Genomic DNA, 20,680 nt, shown 5'->3' with positions numbered 1-20,680 from the left:
GCATCTCAGTATTATGTCATAATTCAGCTGGTCAGATTTTTTTCTTTTTAGTGGTACTTCAAATAGTGATTTCTTTTAAAATCAGTATCTTCTTAAGTGATCTCATTTATTGATTTGATTACTTATTTGTCTGTATCCTTCCACTAAAAGGTAAATTTAAGGAAGGTAAGGATTTTTCTTGTATTATCACTCTGTTTTCTCAAGGCCTAGCACATCTTTGGTACATAGAAGGGACTCAAGAGCTGTTTGTCAAATATATGAACAAAGGTGTTAATTGTTCATATGTTGACTAAAAGTACTACTGTTGCAACTCCTAATACTTTTTATATAACACCCTCCTCCTCAGGTATCTAAATTTTAACAAAAGACCCCTGAAGGATCCTAAGTCTAATTTTTTATAGAGAAAAGTATAATGTGCTTCTATTTCATTTGAGACATTTTTAAACATATAACAAATCAGAAGAAGGATTATGAGTGGCCACTTTAAATACTTTTAAAAAGTCTTATGTTTTAATAAATAATGTAAAATGTAAAGAAATATAGAAGGTTTGAGCACTGAACAAGTGAAATGAAGTTAGAAGAGTACAAAGTTTCAGTTATAAGATGAATAAGGTCTAAGGATCTAATGATAACATGACTGTTGTTGATAACAGTGTTGTACTATTGAAATTTGTAAAAACATAGAACTTTTTGCTCACCAAAAAAGTGTTAAAAATTAAAATGGGGCTCATTGTTTAAAAGAAAAGGATAAGATGGAAAGCCTGCACATTTTGATTATGTTGTGCTAAAAGTGAAAAAAGTTAATTCATATCACTCTTTTGAATAAATAAACCAAAATCTTTACATTTGTTTTTTTTGGAGAGTGGTGGGGATTAACAGAAAAATGCAAGAAGTGGGTAAATTCTCCATAAGTGAATACTTATAAAACATCAGTCTCAGAGTTTAGTTGTCCATCTGAGTCCTTGTAGTAGGTAGCAGGATAAGGTTTTATGTGTTTTGTTTTTTTAGTATGTGTTAAAAATTTTAAAACTCAGGGCTTATGTTCTATGTAAGACTTTATTTAAAGACTTTTCTTATTAAGAGTATGTTTAAGGACTTCTGGCCGAGATGGAGGCATAGATAGATATGTTCTACCAGCTGCTTTGCCTCCTCGCACAACCACAGGAAGGACAACAACCAATCTATAAACAAAAAACAACCAGTACTGCCAGAAAATTGAACTGTATGAAAGTCCAACAACCAAGGAGTTAAAGAAGAAACATTCATTGAGATGGGTAGGAGGGGCAGAGATGGGCAGCTGGGGTGGAGAGGATGTGTAGCGAGGTAGTAGTGGCCAGTGGGACTGGTGGCCCCACATTTGCATGCAGCAGATAAAACCTGGGAGGGACAACTGGAGAGCAAGCAGTCCCAGCCCCAGGCCAGACTGTGCAGGCCAGGATTCCAGTGCCTGCAAAAAAGACTCATAACCTTTGGCTGTAAAAACCAGTGGAGGTTGTGGCAGTGGAAGAAACTGCCAGTCTCTCAGGAGAGTCCATTTGAGGGGCCCACAGGGCCTAGAGTGTAAACAAGCCCAGCTACTTGGGGAATCAGCACCGGGCCACAGCTGTAAGGGCACCTGTTGCTTGCAGAAAGTGGGGGAAGTGACTGAAAATGGGACAAGAGCCAAGCAAGCATCGTTGTTCCCTCTTGGACCCCTCCCCCACATACAGCACCACAAACCCAGGAAGTGGGTTGCGCTGCCCTGGTAAATACCTAAGGCTCCGCCCTTTACAACATAATAGGTGTGCCAGTACTGTGAGTCAAAGCAGCTCTACATAATACACAGAAACACGGAGGTTGCCAATTTGAGAAGACAAACAAATATGGCTCAAATGAAAGAACAGATCAAAACTCCAGAAAAAGAACTAGGTGACATGGAGATAGCCAACGTACCTGCATCTTTGGATATGCAGAGTCCAAAACAGCAGCGATCAGGATGCTCAGAGAAGTGATTGAGTACAGCTGCAAAATAAAAGAAAAGGTGAAGGCTATACAAAGTGAAATAAAGAAAAATATACAGGGAACCAACAGTGAAGGGAAGGAAGTTGGGATTCAAATCATCAATATGGAACAGAAGGAAGAAATAAACATTTACCCAGAACAGAAAGAAGAAACAAGAATTTTTTTTTTAAAAAAGGAGAGGCTTAGGAACCTCTGGGACAACTTGAAACGCTCCAACATCTGAATCATAGGGGTGCCAGAAGGAGAAGAGGAAGATCAAACAATTGAAAACTTATTTGAACAAATAATGAAGGAGAACTTCCCCAACCTGGTAAAGGAAATAGACTTCCAGGAAGTCCAGGAAGCTCAGAGAGTCCCAAAGAAGTTGGACCCAAGGAGGAACACACCAAGGCACATCATAATTACATTAACCAAGATGAAAGAGAAGGAGAGAATCTTAACAGCAGCAAGAAGAAAGGAGAGAATTATCTCCAAAGGAGTACCCATAAGGCTGTTAGCTGATTTCTCAAAAGAAATCTTATAGGCAAGAAGGGGCTGGAAAGAAGTGTTCCAAGTCATGAAGGACAAGGACCTACATCTAAGATTTGTCTATCCAGCAAAGCTATCATTTGGAATGGAAGGGCAGATAAAGTGCTTCCCAGACAAGGTCAAGTTAAAGGAGTTCATCATCACCAAGCCCTTAATGTATGAAATGTTAAATGGACTTACCTATGAAAAAGATAAAAAAACTATGAACAGTAAAATAACAACAAAGTCACAACTATCAACAACTGAACTTAAAAAAATAAAATGCACTAAACAAACAACTAGAACAGAACAGACTCATAGAAGTGGAGATCACATGGTGGGTTATCAGTGGGGAGGGGAAGGGGAGAGAATGGGAGAGAAGGTACAGGGAATTAGAAGTATAATTGGTGAGTACATAATCGACAGGGAGAGGCTAAAAATAGTATAGGAATTGGAGAAGCCAAAGAATTAATACGTAAAACCCATGGACATGAACTAAGGTGGGGAATTGCTGGAGAAATGGCGATACTGGATAGTGGGGGGCAAAAGAAAAAAATGGGACAACTGTAATAGCATAATCAATAATATGTTTAATAAAAAATAAATTTAAAATTTGATTATTAGGTAAGTATAGGTAGTATTGAAATTATGCATTCCAATTTTAGTTACTTAATGTGTAGTGGAAATTCCTTCTGGGTTAATGCTAACTTGATTAAAAACATAATAAAAATAATAGCAATATATTTTTAAAATAAAATATATTATTAAAAATAGCAATAAAGCTTTCTCCCCTGACTCTCTCCCTTTACTTCCATAGTTAAAAGTAGGTAAAGAGGTAGAAAATAGTTATTTTTAAAAGACTTTTATAAGTACTTGAGCCTACTTGATTTTCTTAAGTCCTGAGAACACTCTATAAGTAGTTAAATAACTTGCTTACTATTGGGTTTGTTTGCTTAGTTATGAAATTAATATGGAAATATGAAACACCATTATTAAATGTATTTTTCTAAAATTTTTTAAAATAGCTAATACACAGTTCCTGCCGAATGCTTCACTTTTTCACTAGAAGTAAACGATTGTTAGCAGCCAGTTTGTTCACTTTCACGACCCAGCATGTTTCTTTGAGATTGGCTTGGATTTTACAGAACATGGTTGAGGTAAGAAAAGTGTGTGTGTGTGTGTGTGTGTGTGTGCGCATGCGCGCACATTTGCTCTTGTGGAGCCTATGGGGAAGATTCAAGAAATAAGGATAGTAATTTGATTATTTGAGGGAAAATTAAGTATTTATAACATATTGGGATGGAAGACAAAGAATCTTTACATTGTGTTTTTGAAAACCTTTTTATTGTGAGTCATAGCACATACAGAGAATTAAACAAAAATGTAGCATTCAGTCATGTACTGTAGAGCAAACATCTGTGTGATGTTACTTGAAGAACTAGAACACTAATATTGTGTATTACATATTCTTTCTACTTTACTTACATATTTCTTTCTCAATACAATATTTAGTTTTTCTTGAATAATTTTGAACTTTGTATAAATAGGAATATACAGTGTTTATTCCTTTGTTTTTGACTTCTTTTGCTTAACATTACGATGTATGTGTGAAATATATGCATCTTTTATATAAATTAATTTTCTTATATTTACACTGTTATTTAGTGTTCAATATGTGATTTTATAGTTTATCCATTCTATTCATGTACATTTGAGTTATTTCTAGTTTGGGGCTATTATGAATAATGCTATCTTTTGATACACCTATAAGCATATTTCTTTTTTTAACTTTTAAAAAAAAATTCTCACCTGATGACATTTTTAATTGCTTTTAAAGAGAGGGGAAGAGAGAGAGAGGGAGAGAGAGAAACATTGATGTGAGACAGAAACATGGATTGGCTGCCTCCCATATGTGCCCATATGGGGGGTCATATGTGCCTGGACTGGGGGTTATACCCTCAACATAGGTATGTGCCCTGACCAGGAATCAAACCTAACAACCTTTCGGTTATCGGACAGTGCTCCAACCAGCTGAGCCACATTGGCCACGGTTGTAAATGTATTTCTGCTGTATCTACATATAGGGCTGGAATTTTTAGGGCATGAATGTGTATATATCTTCATTTTTTAGTGAATAATGTCAAATAGTTTTCTGAAGTTTTGGACAATTTATATACCCCTAAACAGTGAGTGACAAAACCTTTTATTTTCTTTACCATCATAATTGGTATTATCAGTCTTTCTAGTACTGGTATCTTTTTGTGATTTTAGACTGGATTATAAGAAACAAGACCCTACTATATGTTGTCTACAGAAGACACACTTCTTTAGATTCAGAAATTCAAATTGGAAAAAAAATTGGTTAAAAGTAAATGGGATCCCGAGATGGCTGCAGAGTAGGTGGAAGCTATACTCATCTCCTCCCAGCACTAAACCAGATTTACAGCTAAATTAGAGATTCATCAACCTCAATAACCAACTCAAGACTCTACAGAAGAAGCCACATAGAGACTGGTAAGAAGTGCAGAGGCACAGAAAGGACTGGCCCCTGCACTCACATGTGGTGGTTGAGAATCCAGAGGGATATCTGAGCTGCACTGATCCCCCTGAGAGGCAAGGGGTCTCAATCCCATACTTAGATCCCCAGCCCAGGGCACCAGAGCCAGGAAGAGGAGCCTGCATAGCATCTGAAGATGAAAATCAGTGGGCATTCTGTTCACCGAGGAGAGATGAATTTTGATAGAAACCCAGGCACTCTCTTGAAGGGCCAGCACACAGGGTTTTGTTCTTAGACACTCACATGGGGCCCTGGTACAGGGAAGGTGAGTCAGGGTATACAAGAGTCATAAATAGAAGATCTGGATGGCAAGGTTTCAAGGAGAGATTTGGAGAGTGATCCATCAAGGTCCCTGAGTCCCTATCTCATACCACCCTAAGATGCCAATTGCTCAGGGTGGAGGACACCTGTCCTTACAGTACCAGCCTGGAGAGAGCACTAGTTTCGTTCTGTAACTCCTGGTGGCACCACCCTACTGAGCTCGAGTCCTACAGAAAAGTCTGCTGGCTGAACCCCATTGGAACCTTCAGTGCCCTCTTTTTTGAGAAGTTCTTGGCAGAGATTCAGACAGACATTGATCTATATAGCTCCAGAGAAGGGTCATTCACCCCACCTGCATGCTGCCAGAGTCCCTCCCACAGTGGGCAGAGATGGAGTGATATAGCTCTGTAGTAGCGGCCACTTTTCCCCCATTGAATACTTGACTGTGCTGTCCCCACGCTCAAGATTGACTAGCCCTGTCATCTGAACTTCAGTCACCCTGTCCTATCAAGCATTACCTTCTGAAAGATAGTGGGAAGCTGATCTTTGTATACAGCTTGGCTCCTCCCAAGTGCAATGAGACCCAGTAGAGGCAGCCACTAACAGTGGATTGCTCCAGACATGTAGCTCAAGGTGAGTTATAGGCAGCATTTGACATCAACCTGCACCTGAGTTCCCTCCAAAGGAGACCAGAACCAACACAATCAGTAGTGTGCTTCAGACCATACCAGAGCGTAACCCAACTAGACATACAAGGGTCACACCCAAAGGAAAATCACAGCAGGCACCAGACACTGCTCTGAAGAACTCTGCCTTGGGGACAGTCCCAACACAGTGCCTCATAAAATGTGGTCAGTGTCAGTCCTAACAGTCATCCTGAAGGTTAACCCCACTTGCAAATGGAACAACAGCATTCAAGACTCAACTACAACAGGAATGCTCATATAAGCCATAAAAGTGACATTCCTTGAGCATCCAGCTCAGGTGATCTGGGAGATTGTGCCACTGAGCTCACAAGACACTTAAAACATAAAACCACTATAACAAGTATGGAAGTCATAGCAGATCTACCTAAGACACAGACACAGACACAAAGGGCAGAGAAAATGAAGAGAGACAAAGAAACATGCCCCAAATGGAAGAACAAGAGAAATCTCCAAAAAGAGAATTAAATATAATGAAAGCAAACAGAAGACCAGGTACAGAATTCAAAACATTGCTTATAAGATTGTTCAAAGAACTTAGGAGAAGAATGAATGATCTCAGTGAGAACTTACAGAGATAGTAAGCATTTAAAAGGATGTAGAAACCATAAAGAAGAACCAGTCAGAAATGAAGAATACAGTATCAGAAATAAAGAATACACTGAAAGAATCAAAAGCAGGTTAGAAGAAGAAGAAGATTGAAACAGTGACTTAGAGAACAAGGTAACAGAAAACACCAAAGTAGAGGAACAAAAAAGAATTTTTTAAAAGTGAAGAAAGTGTATGGTATCTTATATCTGGGATAATATCTAGCATAGCAACATCTACATCAGAGGAGTTACAGGAGAAGAGAGAGAGCAAGGAATCGAGAACCTGTTTGAACAAACAATGACTGAAGACTTCCCTAACCTGTTGAAGGAAAAAGATACACCTTTCCAGGAAGCACAGAAGGTCCCAATCAAGAGGAACACAAAGAGGCCCACTTCAAGATACATCATAATTAAAATGGCAAAATTCCAACACAAAGAGAAAATCTTAAAGGCAGCAAAAGAGAAACAGGAAGCAACATACAAGTGAGCCCTGATAAGACCTGCAGCTGACTTCTCAATGGAAACGATCCAAGCCAGAAGAGAATGGCAAGAAATATTCCAAGTAATGAAAACCAAAGGCCTGCAACCAAGCCGCTTTATCCAGCAAGGCTCTCAATTAAAATGGAAAGCCAAATAAGGACTTTCCCAGACAAAAGAAGTTTAAAAGAATACACCTCCACAAAACCAGCATTGCAAGACATGCTAAAGGGACTACTTTAAGAAAAGGAAGAAAAAGAGTGTGAGAGAGAGAAACACAGGTGTGAAAAATGGCAATGAATAAGTACCTATCAATGATAACCTTAAATATAAATGGATTAAATGCTCTAATCCAAAGACACAGAATAGCTGAATGGATAGAACACATGACCCCCATGTATGCTGCTTACAAGAGACCCACCTCAGAGCAAAAGACCTACACAGACTGAAAGTGAAGGGCTGGAAACAAATATTACAAGCAAATGCACAGAAAAAAAAAAGCTGGGGTAGCAATACTTATGTTAGACAAAACAGACTTCAAAAAAAGGGCCATAAAAAGAGCACCGGAAGATCACTTCATAATACTCAAGGGAGAATCCACAATAAGCCTCAACAAATTTAAGAAAATTGAAATAAACATTGTAAATATATATATGCACCCAACATAGGAGCACCCAAATACATAAAGAAAATCTTGGAGGACTTCAAGAAAGATATTCACAGCAACACAATTATACTAGGGGATTTCAACACCCCACTGTCAAAAATGGATAGATCTTCCAAACAAAATATCAACAAAGATATTGAGACATTGAACAATGTCCAGGATCAAATGAACTTAACTGATTATATATATATATATACAGCCTTCCATCCCAAAGAAACAAAATACACATTCTTTTCAAATGCCCATGGAACATTTTAAAAAATAAACCACATGATGGGACATGAAATAAGCCTCAGCAAATTCAAGAAAATTGAAATCATATCAAGCATTTTCTCCAACCACAAGGGACTGAAACTAGAAACCAATCTCAAAGAAAAAACTCAAAAACATTCAAACTTATGGAGATTGAACAGCATGATATTAAACAATGAATGGCTCAAAAATCAGATCAAGGAAGAAATAAAAAACTTTCTGGAAACAAATAAAAATGAACTTACAACAGTTCAAAACATATGGGACACAGCAAAGGCAGTCCTGAGAGGGAAGTGTGTGGTGAGACAAGCCTGTCTAAAAAATATAGAAACATCTCAAACAAACAACCTAACCCAACGTCTACAGGAACTGGAGGAACAACAACAAAACAGCCCAGAGTAAGTAGAAGGAAGGAAGTAACCAAGATTAGAGCAGAATTAAATGACATAGAGACTAAAAGAAAAGTACTAGGGTTCAATATATCCAGGAGCTGGTTCTTTGAAGAGATAAAGAAAATTGACAAGCCATTAAACAGACTCATCAAGGAAAAAGAGAAAGGACCCAAATAAACACAATCAGAAATGAAAGAGGAGAGGTCACAACTGATGCTGTAGAAATACAAAGAATTGTAAGAAATTACTACAAAGAACTATATGCCCAAAAATTTGAAAACCTAGATGAAATGGACAAATTTCTAGAAAAATATGATCTTCCAAAATTCAATGAAGAAGCAGCAGAAAGCCTGAACAGACCAGTAACAGCTGACAAAATTGAAACAGTGATAAAAAAAACTGGTTCACAAAGGCCTGAACTGGACAGTTTCACGGGAAAATTTTGCAAAACATTTAAGGAAGAGCTAACCTCTATCCTTCTTAGACTATTCAAAAAAAATCCAAGAAGATGGATGACTCCCAAACTCTTTTTATGATCCAGCAGCATCCTAATCCTAAAACCAAATAAAGACACAACAAAGAAAGAAAACTTCAGGCCAATATCACTGAAGAACCTAGACACTAAAATCCTCAACAAAATATTGGCAAATCACATATAGTAATACATTAAAAAGATCATACACCATGATCAAGTGGGATTCATCCCAGGGATGCAAGGATGGTACAATATTCACAAATCAATGAATGTAATACATCACATAAACTAAAGGAAAGACTAAAATTACATGATCATATCAATAGATCCTGAAAAAACATTTGATAATGCACAACACCCATTTATGATGAAAACACTCAGCAAGTGGGAATAAAGAGTACATTCCTCAACATAATAAAGGCCATATATGAGAAACCTACAGCCAACGTCATACTCAATGGACAAAAACTTAAGGCTTTCCCACTAAGATCAGGAACAAGGCAAAGATGCCCACTTTCATCACTCCTATTCAACATAATATTGGAAGTCCTAGCCTTAGCAACTAGACAAGAAAAAGAAATAAAAGGCATCCAAATTGGAAAGAAGGAAGTAAAACTGTCATTGTTTGCAGATGACAGGATAGTGTAGAGAAAATCCTATAGACTCCACTGAAAATCTACTCGACCTAACAAGGGAATTTGGCAGAAGAGTGGGATACAAAGTCAACATTCAGAAATCAAAGGCATTTTTGTACACCAACAATGAAACATCAGAAACAGAAATCAGGAAAAATAATCCCATTTGAGATAGCAACAAGAAAAATAAAATACCTAGGAATAAACCTAACCAAGGAGGTAAAAGACCTGTACTCAGAAAACTACACAACACTGAAGAAAGAAATTAAGGAAGACATAAACAAATGGAAGTGTGTTCCATGCTCATGGATTGGAAAAATTAACATCATCAAAATGTTCATACTACTCAAAGCAATAGAGCTATAGAATATAGATTCAATGCAATACCTATTAGAATACCTATGATGTATTTCCCAAATATAGAACAAACATTTCAGAAATTTATATGGAGCCATAAATGACCCCAAATCTCTGCAGCAGTTTTCAGAAAGAAGAACAAAGCAGGGGGGACCCCAATACCTGATATCAAACTGTATTACAAGGCCACTGAAATCAAAACAGCCTGGTACTGGCATAAAAACAGGCACATAGACCAATGGAACAGAAGTAAATTCAAGGCGGATAAAAGACTTCAATTTAAATCGTGACACCATAGAAGTCCTGAAGGAGGACATAGACAAGAAAATCTCAGATATTCCACACAGCGATATTTTCACCAATGTGTCCCCTAGAGCAGGGTTCATAAAGGAAGGAATAAACAAATGGGATCTTTTCAAAATTAAAAGCTTCTGCATGGCTAAAGAAAACAGCAGGAAAATCAAAAGACAACCAACTATATGGGAAAACATATTAGTAGATGATACCTTGGACAAGGGTTTGATCTCCAAAATATATAAAGAACTCAACATGACTCCACTCCAGGAGGACAAAAAATTCAATTAAAAAATGGGCAAAAGACTTGAACAGACACTTCTCCAAGGAGGTCATATAGAGGGCCCAGAGACATATGAAAAGACTCTTAGCATCATTAGCCATCAGAGAGATGCAAATTAAAACCACAATGAGATACCACTTCACACCAGTCAGAGTGGCCATCATAAACAAAACGAACAACAAATGTTGGAGAAGATGTTGAGAAAAGGGAACCCTAGTGCATGTTGGTGGGAATGCAGACTGGTGTATCCACTGTGGAAAACAGTATGGAATTTCCTCAGAAAAATGAAAAATGGAACTGCCTTTTGACCCAGCAATTCCACTCCTGGCATCATATCTTAAGAATCCTGAAACACCAATCCAAAAGAACCTATGCACCCTAATGTTCATAGCAGCACAGTTCATAATAGGCAAGCGCTGGAAGCAGCCTAAGTGCCCATCAGTAAATAAATGGATAAAAACCTATGGTACATTTAGATGATGGAATACTACACAGTAGAAAGAAAGAAGGAAGTCCTACCCTTTTCGACAGCACGGATGGAACTAGAGAGAATTATGCTAAGTGAAATAAGCCAGGTGGTGAAAGAGAAATACCATATGATCTCTGCTCTATGTGGAACGTAATCAACAAAAGAAAAAAAGCAAGCAAAATATAACCAGAGACATTGAAAGTAAGAACAAACTGAAAGTAACCAGAAGGGAGATGGGAGGGGATAGTGGAGGGAAAAGGAGGAAAGGTTTTCAGGAACAACTATAAAGGACACATGGACAAAACCAAGGGGGGTGGCATAAGGGGAAGGAGGTGGAGATGGCTGGGGTGGGGTAAGTGGTGGGGTGAAAATGCAGACAACTGTACTTGAACAACTATAACAAAAAGTCTTACTATAAAGCAAAAACAACAACAACAAAAAAATTGAAGGTGAAATAAAGAGCTTCCCACACAAAATAAAGAAAAAAACTAAAGGAGTTGTTCCCACCGAAGTAATGTTACAAGAAATGTTAAAGTGCCTACTTTAAGAAGAAGAAAGATAAAAAAGAGGAACATAGTTATAAAGAATAAAATGGCAATAAATATATACCTATCAATGATTACTTTAAGTGTAAATGGATTAAATTCTTCCATCAAAAGACACAGGTTAGCTGAATATATAAAAAAGCAGGACCCCTGCTATCTACAGAGATTTACTTTAGAATTACGGATATACACAGATTAAAAGTAAAGTAAATAAATATTCCGTGCAAATGGAAAGACAAAAAAAGCTCCGGTTGTTAAATACTATTAGGCAAAATAAACTTTAAAAGAGTGTCTATAATAAGAGGAAAAGAGGACATTATGTAATGCTAAAAGGATCAGTCCAATGAGATGATATAACCCTTATAAAGATATATGCACCCAATATAAGAGTAACTAAATATATAAAGCAAATCATGATGGACATAAAGAGAGAGATCCACAGTAACCTAGTCATTGTAGGGGATTTTAACACCCTATAGACATCAATGGATAGATCTGACAGAAAAAACTCAACAAGGGAACAGAAACCTTAAACAACACAGTATACTAAATAGATATAATTGATATTTGGGGGAACATTTTACCTCAAAGCAATAGAATATACATTTTCTTCTAGTCCACATAGAACATTTTCTAGGACAGACCACATGTTAGGACACAAAACAAGTCTTAATAAATTCAAGAAGGCTGAATTTATTCATATCAAGCATCTTCTTTGATAACAATGGTATAAAATGAGAAATCAATTACAAGAAAAAAATCTGAAAATCACACAAACATGTGGAGGCTAAATAATAAGTTACTGAACAATGAATGGGTTAACAATGAGATCAAGGAAGAAATCAAAAGATACCTTGAAACAAATGAAAATGAAAATACAACCCAAGTTCTATGGGGCACAGAGAGAGTAGTGCTAAGAGGGAAATACAGAGCAATAATGTCTACCTCAAGAAACAAGGAAAATCTCAAATAGTCTAATGTTACAAATAAAAGAACTAGAAAAAGAGTAACAACCAAAGCCCAAAGTGAGTTGAAAGGGAAATAATAAAGATCAGGGAGGGAAATATGTGAAATACAAGGGGGAATCCTCCCAAAATCTGAAATTATCTTCACTTGAGTGGGCCCCTGTAGTACAAGCTTCCCCCACTAGCTGAGTGTTCCAGGAATCCATTTGTATTTGTGTACCAGCTGACATTGTTGTGAGAGGCTGTGTTTGGCTTCAGTGAATATTTTTGCAAGACTCTTCAACAAGTTTACCTGTTTCATGATGGGTGATTTATGAGCTCACCTGCCCACACTCACTGAATGTTCAGCAGTTTTTGACCTAAAATGGCTTGACCTCCATGCTCTACCCTCCCTATTCACCTAATTGGCCCCAAGTGACTTTTTATTGTTTCTCCAGATGAAAAAACTCCTCAAAGGGAAATGTTTTGCTGATGTGGAAGAAGTGAAACAAACAAACAAACAAAAAACAGCAGAAGCACTAAAAGGCATCAAAACTGATGAGTTCAAAAACTGTTTTGAGCAGTGGAGAAAATGTCTTGATAGGTGTATTACATAGGTGTATTACATCAAGGTGACTGAAGTTTAAACATGTAAGAATACACACACAATTTTTATAAATAAATTCCATTTTATGGGGAGGTCCCCTGGTAGAGTCTAAAAAAATACTAATAAAGATAAATGAAACCAAGAGTTCGTTCTTTGAAAAGACAACCAAGATCAATAAATCTTTAACTTGAAATCAAGAATCAGAAAAGAGACAAGATCCAAGTAATAAAATCAGAAATGAAAGAGGAGAAGTAGCCCTGGCTGGCATAGCTCAGTGGATTGAGCGCGGGCTGCGAACCAAAGTGTTGCAAGTTCGATTCCCAGTCAGGGCACATGCCTGGGTTGCAGGCCATGACTCCCAGCAACCGCACATTGATGTTTCTCTCTCTCTCTTTCTCCCTCCCTTCCCTCTCTAAAAATAAATAAATAAAATCTTTAAAAAAAAAGAAAGAGAAGTAACAATTAACACCACAGAAATACAAAGGATTATAAGAAAATATTAAAAATCAATATATGCAACAAACAAATAGGACAGTCTGGAAGAAATGGATGAATTCCTAGAAACATAAACTCTCCCGAAACTGAATTAATAAGAAACAGAAAATCTGAACAGACTGATTATAAACAATGAACTTGAAGCAGTAATCAAAAAACTCCCAGCAAACAAAAACCCTAGACAGATGGCTTCACAGGTGAGTTTTACCAAACATTCCAAGAAGGATTCACACCTATCTTCAAAACATTCCACAAATTCAAGAGTAGGGAAGGCTCCCTTGTTCATTTTCTGAAGCCAGCATTATTCTGATTCTAAAACCAGATAAAGACATTACCATGAAAGAAAATTACAGGCCAGTTATCCTGGTGAATATAGATGCAAATATCCTTAAAAATTATTACCAATAAAAATCAAGCAATATATTAAAAAATCATACATCATGATCATGTGGGATTTATTCCTGGGATGCAAGGTTGTTAAAATACATGCAGATCAGTAAACATGATACACCACAGAAACAAAATGATGGATAAAATTGTATGTTCCTGTTAATAGATGCAGAAAAGCATTTGATCAAATTAAGCACCCAGCTATGATAAAAACTCAGGAAAGTGGGAATAAGAGATCATACCTCAAGTTAATAAAGGCCATATATCCAAATGAAAGAACAGATCAAAACTCCAGAAAAAATACAACTAAGCAATGAAGAGATAGCCAACCTATCAGATGCATAGTTCAAAACACTGGTAATCAGGATGCTCACAGAATTGGTTGAATTTAGTGGCAAATTAGATGAAAAAATGAAGGCTATGCTAAGTGAAATAAAGGAAAATGTACAGGGAACCAATAGTGATGGGAAGGAAACTGGGACTCAAATCAACAGTTTGGACCAGAAAGAGGAAAGAAACATCCAACCAGAAAAGAATGAAGAAACAATAATTCAAAAAAATGAGAGGCTTAGCAACCTCCAGGACAACTTTAAACATTCCAACATCAAAATTACAGGAGAAGAGGAAAAGCAACAAGTGGAAGTTATTTGAACAAATGATAAAGGAGACCTTCCCCAATCTGGCAAAGGAAATAGACTTCCAGGAAGTCCAGGAAGCTCAGAGAGTCCCAAAGAAGTTGGACCCAAGGAGGAACACACCAAGGCACATCATAATTACATTAGCCAAGATGAAAGAGAAGGAGAAAATCTTAAAAGCAGCAAGAGAAAAGGAGACAGTTACCTGTAAAGGAGTGCCCATAAGACTGTCAGCTGATTTCTCAAAAGAGACCTTACAGGCAAGAAAGGGGCTGGAAAGAATTATTCCAAGTCATGAAAAGCAAGGACCTACATCCAAGATTGCTCTATCTAGCAAAGCTGTCATTTAGAATTGAAAGACAGTTAAAGTGCTCCTCAGATAAGGTCAAGTTAAAGGAGTTCATCATCACCAAGCCCGTATTATATGACATGTTAAAGGGATTTATCGAAGAAAAAGAAGATAAAAATATGAACAGTAAAATGACAGCAAACTCACAATTATTAACAACCACACCTAAAACTAAAGCAAAAGCAAACCAAGCAAACAACTAGAACAGGAACAGAACCACAGAAATGGAGATCACTTGGAGGGTTATCAACAGGGGCATGGGAGGAGGAGAGAGGGGGAAAAGGTACAGAGAATAAGAAGCATAAATGGCAGGTAGAAAATAGACAGGGGGAGGGTAAGAATAGTATAGGAAATGTAGAAGCCAAATAACTATATGTACAAACCATGGTCATGAACTAAAGCAGAGGAATGTGGGTGGAAGAGGATGTGCAGGGAGGAGGGGAGTGAAGGGGGTAAAATGGGACAACTGTAATAGCATAATGTATGCTATTATTATATATATAATAAAATATATTAGAAAAATAAAGGCCATATATGACAAACCTCCAGCCAACATCATACTCAACGGGGAAAATCTAAAAGCATTCCTCTCAGCATCAGGAATGAGACAGGGATGTCCACTTTTACCACTCTTTTTTGTTTTTTAAGATTTCTTGTTTTTTTTTTTTAAGATTTTATTTATTTTTTTTAGAGAGGGAAGGGAGGGAGATAGAGAGACAGAAACATCAATGTGCTGTTGCTGGGGGTTATGGCCTGCAACCCAGGCATGTATCTTGGCTGGGAATCGAACCTGCGACACTTTGGTTTGCAGCCCGTGCTCAATCCACTGAGAGCCCAGAAATAAACCAATGCTTATATGGTCAATTAATGTTTGACAGAGGAGGCAAGAACACACAATGGGGTATTATGTAATGTATGTAAAGACAGTCTACTTAATAAATGGTGTTGGGGAAATTGGACAGGTGCATGTAAAGAATGAAACTAGACCACCTTCTTACACCATATACAAAAATAAACTTCAAATGGATTAAAGACTCAAATGTAAGACAAGAAGCCATAAGACTTCCAGAAGAAAACATAGGGAGGAAAATCTCTGCATTTTCTTAGCATTGCTTTTGTTTGATGAGCTCTTAAGAGTTTAACACCAGAAAAACAACATGATTAAAAAGCAGGCACTTCTGAATAGAAACTTCTCCAGGAAGACATACAGATGACCAATAGACATATGAAAAGTTGCTCAACATCACTTATCATCAGAGAATTGCAAATCAAAAGTACCATGTGGTATGACCTCACTCTTGTCATCAGTAAATTTAACAAACTACAAGTGTTGGTGAGAATGTGGAGTTACACTGTTGGTGGGAATGGAGATTGGTGTAGCCACAATGGAAAATATAGTGCATAGGCTCATCAAAAAATTAGAAATGGAATTTCTTTATGACCCAGTGGTTGTACTTTTGAGAATATTTCCAAAGAAACCTGAAATACTGATTCAAAAGAATACATGGAGGTCTGTGTTCATTGCAGTGTGATTTACAGTAGTCAAGATTTGGAAAGCATTATGCTAAGTTAAATAAGCCAGGAGGTGAAAGACAAATACCATATGATCTCACCTGTAAGTGGAACCTAAACAACAACACAAACAAGCAAGCAAAATATAACCAGAGATATTGAAATAAAGAACAAATTGACAGTCACCAGAGGGGCAGGGGGAGAGGGATAATGGGGGAAAGAAGGGGAAGGGTTGTGAAGGTTGTATTTAGCTTGCTTGTTTTGTTGATTAGGTTCCTGTCTTTCATTCCAAAACACTAAAAAAGCTTGTTTGAACACATTCATGTTTAATTTGTACAAAGCAGTTTAATTTGAAAAACCTCAGCTCTGCATGTCATTACTAGATACTAACTCTTCTCATCATGTAAATAACACCTGTGACTTCAGAGATAATAAAACATGTTGCCTTAAAAGATAAGAGAGAGATTTGGAAGCACCCCAAGTGTCCATCAGTGGATAAGTGGATTAAAAGGCCGTGGTACAGTTACACAATGAAATACTGCCTGGCCATAAAAAAGAAGGAGCTGTCATTCTTTGGGACATGTATGGACCTAGAGGGTATTATACTAAGTTAAATAAGCCAGCCAGAGAAAGACAAATATATGATTTCACTTATATGTGGAATCTAATGAACAAAACAAGCAAACAAAATAGAAACAGTCTCATAGAATAGGGAACAGACCGACTGCTCTCAGGGGAGGAGGTTTGGGCTCAAGTTGAAAAAGGTGCAGGGATTAAACAGTACAAATTGATAGTTACAGTGTAGCCACAAAGTGGATTACAGCTAGAGAATATAGTCAATAATATCAAGATAAATAGTTAAGGGACAAGTGGATACTTGAAGCAGGGGGCAGACCCTTCTGTAAAGCATATGATTTTCTAACCACTTTGTTGTACATCTGAAACTAATATAGAATAATTTTGAATGTAAACTAAGTGAAAAACAAAAAAATGGAAAAGATGTATCATGCAAATAGCATATGAAGCTAAGTGGCAATAGTACAATATCAGACAAAATGATTTTAAAACAAAAATATAATAATCAGAAATATATATGCACCTGATAACAGTACCTCAACACATGAAGCAAAAACTTAACATAAGGGGAAAATAGACAATTCAACAGTAATAGTTGGAGACATCAGTACCCCACTTTGAATAATGTGTAGAAGAACTAGAGAGAAGATGAACAAGGAAACAAAACTTAAACAACCTTATAAACTAATTAGACCTGATAGACATTTATAGAAAACTCCAACAACGGTAGAATATACATTCTTTTTTTCTCTTTTTTCCATTAATACTTTTTTATGTTATTTTAATTGTTGTTCAAGTACAGTTTTCTGCCTTTTACCCCCATCCCATTCTTAAGTGCATATGGAACATTCCCTAATATAGACCATATGCTATACTATACTACAAGCCTGAATACATTTAAAAGGACTGAAATCATACAAAGTACTTCTCTGTCCACAAAGGATTGAAATTAGAAATGAGAAACAAAGAAATTTGGGGAGTTCAATGTATAAAGGACACAAGACAAAGCCATAGGGGGTAGGTTCGAGGGTGGGATGTAGGGATGGGTGGGGTGGGTAGCTGAGGTGGGGTGAAAATGGAGACAGCTGTATTTGAACAACAATAAAAAAAGAAATTTGGTAAGTTAAAAAATATGTGGAAATTAAACAGTGCTTTTTAAAATCACCAATGGGTAAAAGAAAACCTCCCAAGAGAAGTTAGAAAATACTTTGAGATGAATGGACATCAACACACAGCATATCAAAGTGTGATGCAGATAAAGCAGTGTTTACATGGAGATTGACAGCAGATTACATTCCATATAAAGACTGTATTAAAAATAATATAAAATTTAGACATTGGAAAAAAGGTGAGCAAGGTAAACCCAAAGTGTGCAAAAGAAAAGAAATATGAAGATTTGAAGTGAAAATTAATGAAATAGAGAATAGGAAAACAGTTGAAGAAACCAAGAATACCAAAAGTTGATTTAAAAAGATTAGCTAGACTGACAAAAAAAAAAGAGAAGACCCAAATAAAGACCCAAATAACTAAAATCATGAATGAAGGAAAGAACAATAATTCCAACCTCACAGAAATGAAAGCATAATTAGGCTATAGTATGAACTAGTGTAAGCCAACACATTGGATAACTTAGGTCAAATAGAAAACTTCCTAGAAATACACAAACTACTAAAACCTTGTCAAGAAGATATAGACAATCTGAACAAATATTTGTCCATTATAAATTAGTAGCTTTTAATTTTTAGAGCATTTTTACATTTACAGAAACATTGAGCAGAAAGTACATATTCCCATCCTCCAATTCCCTGTGCTTCACCTATTCACCTCTCTCTCCCCTCACTTGTCACACTGAAACCCCAGCAATCACTGATGTTCTGCCTCTCTAGTCTTGCCCTTTCTAGAATGTCACATTGTTGGAATCGTACAGTTTATATATGCCCTTTTCAGACTGGCTTCTTTCACTTATCAGTATGCATTAAAGATTTCTCTCTGTCTTGCTGTGGCTTGATAGCTCACTTCTTTTTATCACTAATTAGTACTTCATTGTCTGGATGTGTCACATTTTATGCACTTTCTGTCCAGGTGTCCCTAGATACCTAGGGATACCACTTGGGGTTTTTAGTGTATCTTGAATTCATTGCTTGATATTGTTTGTTGATTTTGAAAATGTCTCAGCCATTGTCTTTAAATGTAATTTCTGCCTAATCCTTTTTCCTTCTGAAAATTCAATTACATATATATTAGACATTCTCACTAAACTTTCTTGCTCTCTTACTCTGTTCTACATATTTTTTCCTTTTTTTGTCTCTGTGTACTTAATTCTGGGTATTTTCTTCCAATCTACATTCCAAATCTGTTCTCTCTTCACATGTTCTTAATGCATTATTAAAATGCATCTATTAAGTTTTTAATTTTTTAGTGCCAGACTTTTTTTATATAGTTATCATGGTATTTAAAAGCCCATGACTATCAATTCCAATATCTGTGGCCTTCATGGATTGTCTGTTTTTCCTTTTTTTTCCCATGTTCTCTGATTTTCTCATATGCCTGGTTACCTAATTGTTTTTTAAACATTTTAAACCAATTTATTGAGTTATGATTAACAAACAAAAAGCTGTACAAATTTAATGTATCCAAGTTGATGAGTTTGGTGATCCTGGTTACTCATTTGTATCCATGCATGTGTATATGAGCTAGACATCGTGTTTGCAAAATTGTGTGTAGACATACTGAGTACCTTAACATAATGCTGTCTTGCTCTGGATAGGATTTGTGTTTGTTTCTTCCATTCTTTTAGGCTCCAGGATTATCTCAATCTGGTTTAATGATATGATTCAAAGTTGAGTTGCAGTTGCTGTGAGAGCCTTACTCCTAGGGTCATGCCATTTGGAATCTTGACCCAATGCAAGGAGGACTGACCTTACCCTCATATTTTAGGAAACTTTGATATCTACTGTGTCCTCCTAGCCTTACAAGGGCATACTACTTATCAGAGGGTCTAAATGTCAACTATTTTTTGAATGATCAAATGAACTTACTACCAAGCAGGCATTGTACTACTCACTGAAATACAGATTAATGTTTGTCTAATCTTGAACAAATTTTAGAATTACAAATAAATATAAGATGAGTTTGAAAATACTCTTACTTTAAGCCCCTTGTATTTAAGTGGCATAGCACTAGAATGGAGTCTTCAAAATACTTGTTAATCTACAAATGACCTCTTTTTCTGGAACTCATATCATACATTTTCAATTTTATTGATTCTTTCCACTGTTAAAATATAATTCATCCTTAATGTCTCCATTTGTTATTCTTTTTATCTGAGTTATTTATTTAGCAAGCATTTTTAAACATCTGCTATATGCCCAAAACCCTCCTGGCATTGAGGTTATAAATATGAATGCCCTTAAGGAGCTTGTAGTCTAGTAGGGAAGTAATGATGCTGTGCAATAATGGCTGTGTGGAGGCCAGCCCTAGGATGCTGGGTGAACAAAGCCAGGAAATGTTAGTCTTGAAGGACAAGTAAGAGTTGGATAGGTGATAAATTACGATTTAGGAAATTATTTTCCAGTATGTTATAATATCCTAACAAGCATTTCTATTTGCTGAAGAGTTTTTGATACGCTTGTTTCTTTTGGCATGCTTTACCCTAAGAATTGACAAATATATTTTATAAAATGCCAGAGAGTAATATTTTAGGTTT

General features: G+C 36.6%; 1 protein-coding gene across 1 annotated transcript in view; it reads left to right on the top strand.

Annotated features, from left to right (window-relative positions):
- The window catches only part of GK5 (glycerol kinase 5), a 102,652-nt gene that overhangs the window by 44,301 nt on the left and 37,671 nt on the right, over positions 1-20,680 (top strand). The window contains exon 5 of the mRNA XM_045851255.1: positions 3,534-3,665. Coding sequence (XP_045707211.1) covers positions 3,534-3,665 — 132 coding nt within the window. The remainder of the gene's footprint in view (positions 1-3,533; positions 3,666-20,680) is intronic.

The sequence above is a fragment of the Phyllostomus hastatus genome, unplaced genomic scaffold (assembly GCF_019186645.2).
Source record: "Phyllostomus hastatus isolate PE091 unplaced genomic scaffold, TTU_PhHast_1.1 phas_contig_86, whole genome shotgun sequence".
NCBI lineage: Eukaryota > Metazoa > Chordata > Mammalia > Chiroptera > Phyllostomidae > Phyllostomus > Phyllostomus hastatus.
Note: the sequence above shows the minus strand (reverse complement) of the source record. Positions and strands in the feature narration are given on the sequence as shown.